Genomic DNA, 7070 nt, shown 5'->3' on the forward strand with positions numbered 1-7070 from the left:
CAATCACGCTGATTTTTCGGCTAAAATTAAAAATAATAATTAGTCCTAACTTGGGCGATTTTCATTAAATTTTAATATATTTTTTTTTTGAACTGTTTTAAAAAATATGATCAATAAAATGGCTATCTTGGAAATTTAATAAATTTATTTTCCTAAAAAGTAAAAACATTTTTGATAATTTTTGAATTTTTGAAAAAAAAAATCGAATATTATGTTAATTTCCATACTTATTACTGTCAAAAAAATTGCATTTTAATATATTGGTTTTCCACGGAGATACTAAGGGTGATACGGGACTTCTGGGACATACTGTATAAACGTTTAGACATGTTGAATTGTCAAACCTCTAAAAGTCTGAGCCTTGAGAGGGATGGCAGAACTCGTGGTAGTATAATGCATATATTATGCAAGGGTGAAAGAGGCATAATTGAGTAAAAGGGAGGATTACTTGAATTGGCAGGCGTTGCGTAAAAGTTTACCGTGAGGCGTGAATACAGAATATCAAGGAAGAAGCTGGAATTTTTATAAGTGAAATAGAATTTACTTTAATATTGTTATTTGTTCCATAACAACATAACAAAAATAAATAGATACAAATATAGGTTTAAGTAATTAGGCTTAAGGAAACTATTTTGAAAGTATATTATTTTATAAAAAAGTAATAATAAGATATAAAATAAAAATAAAAATTATGTTTAACTATAATAGAAGGTACGTACACGTAGGTACATTACCTATATTAGTATTTTTTTTATTTTTTTTTTCGTTGTGGTTATCACATGGCGGTGAACCGTTTGCATAGCACTTACCCCTGCTCAATACTTGCCACATATTAGTATATTAAAAAGTTAGATATGAATTATGATAATTATATAGAGTAGTTGGGCTTCTATAAAGGTGCAACAAAAAACATAACAAATAAAAAAAAATTATAAACGCATGACAAAAAGTATGATAATGTATGGATAATAAATAATTTAAGAAATATACTTTATGTCAGGAGATTCCCAAAGAGAATATTTTGAACAAAGTTATTACGTTTCAGGTTAATTAATTCTAAAAAAAAATTAAAACTGTAAAACTAACGACTGGTATAAAATAATTTTTAGCATCAACATTTTTCTGAAAATTAGATTTACGAATTGGCTGTTTTGAATTTTTCCTACAAAATGTAATACAATTTTTTGTTTTTTTTTGATTTTCTGTATTTATTTTCTATAAAAAAAAAATTAAGTATTGATTAGAATAATAGTTATTTCACTTGTCTGGTCTTTCTGTTACAACTTGTTTAGTGTTTGCTACACTCAATATAGTAGTATGGTACCTACTTAAACATTTATAAATTACAAAACAATCCATCTAAATAAAGAGCGTTCACCATAGAATACGAAACAATGAATTATTATTACCTTTACTTTTGTCTAACATGTATTTTGATAGCCACCGTTCGTCAATAAAATTTTGCACTTCGTCCAAGACACTAGGCCTGGTCTGTACATTGGGTTGTAGGAACTTTCGAAACATTCTTTGCGCATTGGACGTCAGCATCTTGAACAGTTTAGGCCTCCTGAATGGGCTCATTATACCGTTGCTGGACATCCAATAAACATAACTAACGAACCTCGGGTCTTCGGAACTGGCTTTCTGCCATGGCAAACACCCGGTCAAACATACGAACAGCACTACTGCAAACTGCCAAACATCGTGTGAAGTTTCTACTCTAAATATATATAAAACACGCGAAATTATGTTATATGCCTACGTGAAATAAAATACGTTCAAATGTATAATAGATGCACGCGATATTGTTTTATACAAGCACAGGCCACGAATAAAATAAAAATCTGTGCGTTTGATTAATTAAAAAAATATATAAATAGGTAGGTACGCGTGTCTATCATCATATTATCATACTTGTATTTGTGTTCAGCGTCTATGGCTAAGATTTCGGGAGGCATGTAAGGGATCCATTCGTTTCGACGGGTTACCCAGCTGCCGTTTTTTCTCGTCTCACCAAAGTCACAAAGTTTTATTCTCGAGAAATCACTCTTAAAAACTAAAATGTTGTCTAGTTTGATGTCCCTATGGACTAGATCATAACTGTGGATATACTGGATCGCAGAAACCAACTGAACATATTATACATATTTTACATTAATATATTTATACATAAATACATAATATACATATATTATATATTATATACGTATTAATCGGTATGTATTTAGACTGTAGCCTGTAAATAGGCTATAAACACGGATAATGCGATCGATCAGTAACATATTAATATGTTCAGCGATCCGATTGACAATAACTACCTGTTTCGCGACGCTTTTACTGTGCAACTCTCCGATTCCGGTGTCGGATATGTTGGATGTTAGGTCGCCCAACGGTGCGTACTCTTGGGCGAACACGTAAAAGCTTGCCGTCTGGAAGGCCACATCGAACGTGGACACAATGTTACGGTGTGCGCTCAAGTGATAACTGAAATGGAATTCTCGATAGAAATCCTTAACGTTTGTGTAATTTTTGGGCAGCGATTTGAGCACCATCTCGTTATCCGTGCCCCGGTGTTCGACCAGTAATATTTTCCCGAACCATCCTTCGCCGACAATTTGAACAATATCAAACGTCTCGACCAAATCTATCTACAAAAAAATAAATAAATAAATAAATAGGTAACATTACAGGTTGATTGCGATGTGTTCTCTCATCTATATATTATTATTATGCTAAATATAGACATAGGTTAAGTTTGTCAGTTTGTGTGTATTTAGTATCTAAAAACGAGATGATATCAGATATTATGATATACCTATTACCTACGCATAATGGTAATTTGAGTATACAAATTGTCTAGGTTGCTAGCCTTAGTAGGTATTAATTTTCATAAATGTGATCCGAGAGTATAATCATTTGCGTATAAAACATAATATATTTATAATTTATATATTATACATATACATATATAAGAACTTTTTTTTTTTTAGAAAACAAGAATATAGGTATACAATCTGTAATAAATGTATATAATAATATGTAATATGGAGGGGGTACAAGTATACAGGACTGTACGGCGTGATAGAAGGGGGTCCAATAACCCTACTTCATAATTCTAAGCAATTTTATTTTTATTTATTTTTTAAATGTTAAGTAGGTCTCTTAGCCAATTCCGCTTAAGACGGCGAGGGAGAACTTTTTATAGAGGAAAAATTGAATTCTAAAACTTCAAGAACATTATTTAAATATTTTTTATATTGATTGATTTATAAAACACGAGTTAAGTAATTTATATTGTAGGTCAAATATAGCTATAACTATACGTATAGATTTAAAATATTAGATTCTAATATGTTAGAGTAAATAATCTGGGACGGTGGTTTTAATTCAGGTTACCTAAGTTATATTATTATGACTAATGAGTTATAACTTTATGAGTAATATTAGGGCCATGGATGTATACCACGCACGACGCACTTGATTATTACTTAGAATAAGTACTTAGATTTGGGACTTGGGTACCTAAATGGTTTTTCTCGAAGGTTTTACCTAGGTATTGTATCATAAATTGATAACAATGATAAGGATAAGTGATAACATTGTCCCTAATCACTATTATTTTAATATTAATAATTAATATTATTATGTAATTTGTATATAAATGTAGGTACTGTATAGATTTAAAATTTTGAATGTGCCTATACTATAAACCTAGACAATGCGATTACTTTGTTATTTGCATTATGCATAGACATTTGTCAGTATAGTTTAATATATTAAGATAAGTAGGTAGGTTACTCTAATTTTTTGGCTGGTGGGATGGTAGATATGATGTGTCACGAATTATAATAATATTGAGTTCACTGCTTACGTATCCGAATAGTTTGATTAATAAATAATTATGCTATCATTTTTAGTTAAAACTTCCAATGCATTAAGATTGTAATTTAAAATAACGAGTATATGTAGGTAAGGAAATTTTACATTTTATATAATAGGGCCTAGTTTTGATAAAAATACTATAGAATCACAAGAGAATAATAATTTTTAAATTAAACATTCAAACAATTAATAACATATATAGATAAGTAAGTTGTGGATACTACACATTACAGTAGATACCTATAGGCATACAATACATAAGTACATATTTACCTTTTCCAATTCAAATTCTCGAATTTTAGATACGTTTCCTGCTTGTTTTAATTTTCTTGATACACCGCCCGATTTACGTTCAAACTTAAATTGACCTTGTGACATGATTCATATAATTTCACATATTAAACTGTTTATAGGACTAATATTAATACAACATTTAAGTACAACGAACGTCAAATATAATTAATATTTGTTCTACAGAAATGATTCAACACTTTTTAGCTTTTATAATACGTTCGACAATGCAGTATATTTATGTCAGACTCTATTTTAAGAACAATTATTTCCCCTTCTCCAGTTTTAAAAACAAAAAACAAAACAGAACTGCATCTCTAACATCAATCTGATTCTGATAAAGATGAAACAGTTTTATCTAAGAGTGAAAAAATATTATATTTTATATTTCTCACTTGTAAGTTGTAACTTTTCGTTTTATTAATAAAAACATAATATTACCAATATTGTTTCGAAAGATACCTAGTCAAACCGAAGCGTATACCTATATAGGTATATATAAAATAAAAAAATAATAAATGTATTAAAAGATGTTCAAATATTGTCTGAAACTATACTACTTTAATAGTAAACCGGACTAGGTAACACAATAATAGTATAAACACAAAATAAATCTGACAAGTATAAATTACAAGACATTAAGACAATAAGATATGGGTTCGTAGAAAAACATTATAATTAATAATAATAATACTTGTATATTTATAGGTCTTGGGGTAATTTTAAGCTTTTGAAATATTGTAAAATATTTTTGGGTAGGTACCACCTAACCTAGTAAAAAAATCCTAAAAGTCTAAACCTTCATAATTCACACAGTTAAATAAATTGAACTATATTTTAATTCAAACATATTTTTCAAATTTCACAATTACCTATAGTGATTTAAACTTTTATAGTTATTTTTTTTTTAGAACACATTATAATGGAGGTACCTACCTAGTACCAGAGTAGGTAGGAAGGGTGCCTTCTATAAGTACTGCTATAGCCACTGTATTATATTATTATAGCCAGTAGACATAATCTTTTAGTAACATAAAAATTAAAAGATTCATTCAATTATAGGTATTAAAATAGTTATTTCCTAAAAAAAACCGTGAAATATGTGATAAAATAAGTACGTAGGTATACACGGTGTATACCATATGCGATTTTTGGACGATTGTAACGCAAGTCTGAAATCTGAATTAGATAATTTTCAATTTTCTCTTTGACTTGTATACATTTTAATGACCATTAATTATTATTATTCGTGTTTTTTTTTAAATTTAATTTTTTTTACAAATAGTGTTTATTTTTGTGTACTTATTTATCTATTCGTCCTATTTAAATATTTTAAGTAATTTCTTAATAATGCACTATAAATATTACATTTTTGTAGGTTTATTGTTTTTTTTTTATGAATAACCACTTATGTACCTACTTGTTAAAATACAAGATATAGGTAATTATTTATATTTAATTGAAAACAATTTATTTGTCTGAGAATATTTTGTTATTTTTATTACCATTTGTAGGTGGTTACATACCTAGTGTTATAGTACTATAGCATATGTACCTATTTTTTGATTTTTGGTATTGTTAAGTCTGTGTGCAGTGCATCATTTCAAACAAACCATGGGGCATTTTAAATTACATATAGGAGTATAGGATTTTGGATAATATGACTTGTATTTTATTTAGATACACTAATATTACGATACCATGCGATATTTTGTCCATTGATCTATTGTGTAGAAATAATAATATAAAAATCATTTTTATTCTCACAGTTTCAGCAAAATCTTCAATCTTCAATTTTTTGGAAATGCTATCAGATACTTGACATTTTTAATGTTGCTCACTTCGTATAGAAAGGTTGGCAAAACTTGACTCAAGTATTACAGCTGATGCGTCCTGTTTGTTGTCGGTATTACAGTGTAAAATAAGTTTTCCTAGTTAAACTAAGCTGATAATATTATGTTTACTATGGCCGTTTTTACATTTAAAATCATGGACTCGTTACCAGCTGGAGCTGGAGGTATGCATAATATGCATTATATCATAATGTATATAGTATATACTTACTCGGTATTACTTCGAATTACCATGAGTTTCGAATTATCGTAGGTTTGAACTTTGAATTAGTATCGAAAATCGACTGTAAATGTATAATTTTGTTGTTACAAGATATAATAAATAGATTTAAAAAAATATTTTACCCTGCAAATTTTAATTCTAGACCGGAAGTTAATTATATTGGAAAGAAATTGCGCTAAAAACTAATGTATCAGTGATTTTTGTAATTAAATACCAATTAGCAATTAGAAAAAAATGCTATTATAGTTCTTTGAAATTTAGGAAGCTTATTAAAAAAAAAATATATATATATATATACTATATAGGTATATATATAATGTGTGCATATATATTTGATCGATATATAACAGTAGTGTTGTTTGCAAATAGATTTGTAGAAAAACCAGTTTAGTTAAATTATTATTAGTTATTATAAATAAGTACCTATTGTAAGGTGTAATTTTCCTCTATGAAATTATGGAACAAGTACTCTATCCCGTACTGCTACAAATATGCGGAAATCAATTGAAATTTCAGGGAGGCTAACATTATTTACATCAATTTGAGCGGAGGGCTTCGATTCTTCAAAACTAAAAATTAAGGGGACTTTTTTTTTGTTAAAAATACAGTTTAAGCTGTTTAAAGCAAATTATGGCAAAATTCTAGTTTAGCAACCTATCGATTTTATAATTTTTTTTTTTCAAAATGTGTGTTTTAGAGTGCTTTATAAGAATGTAAAAAAAAGCCCGGGCAAACTTCGTTTTGAAGTTATTGATGAAAAACTTCAAAAACTGAATTTTTTCGTTGCGCGCATTTTTTTTTTAAATTAATACTTAGAATAA

At 28.3% G+C, this 7070-nt stretch overlaps 1 protein-coding gene across 1 annotated transcript in view; it reads right to left on the reverse strand.

Moving 5' to 3' along the window:
* LOC100162649 (serine/threonine-protein kinase meng-po) overlaps positions 1-4405 on the reverse strand; it is a 5952-nt gene extending 1547 nt beyond the window's left edge. The window contains exons 1-4 of the mRNA XM_001943789.5: positions 4156-4405; positions 2319-2648; positions 1915-2129; positions 1410-1720 (exon numbers count right to left, since the gene is read on the reverse strand). Coding sequence (XP_001943824.1) covers positions 1410-1720; positions 1915-2129; positions 2319-2648; positions 4156-4260 — 961 coding nt within the window. The 5' untranslated portion in view covers positions 4261-4405. The remainder of the gene's footprint in view (positions 1-1409; positions 1721-1914; positions 2130-2318; positions 2649-4155) is intronic.
* Between the last annotated feature and the right edge of the window lie 2665 nt (positions 4406-7070).

The sequence above is a fragment of the Acyrthosiphon pisum genome, chromosome A1 (genome assembly GCF_005508785.2).
Source record: "Acyrthosiphon pisum isolate AL4f chromosome A1, pea_aphid_22Mar2018_4r6ur, whole genome shotgun sequence".
NCBI classification, from domain to species: domain Eukaryota; kingdom Metazoa; phylum Arthropoda; class Insecta; order Hemiptera; family Aphididae; genus Acyrthosiphon; species Acyrthosiphon pisum.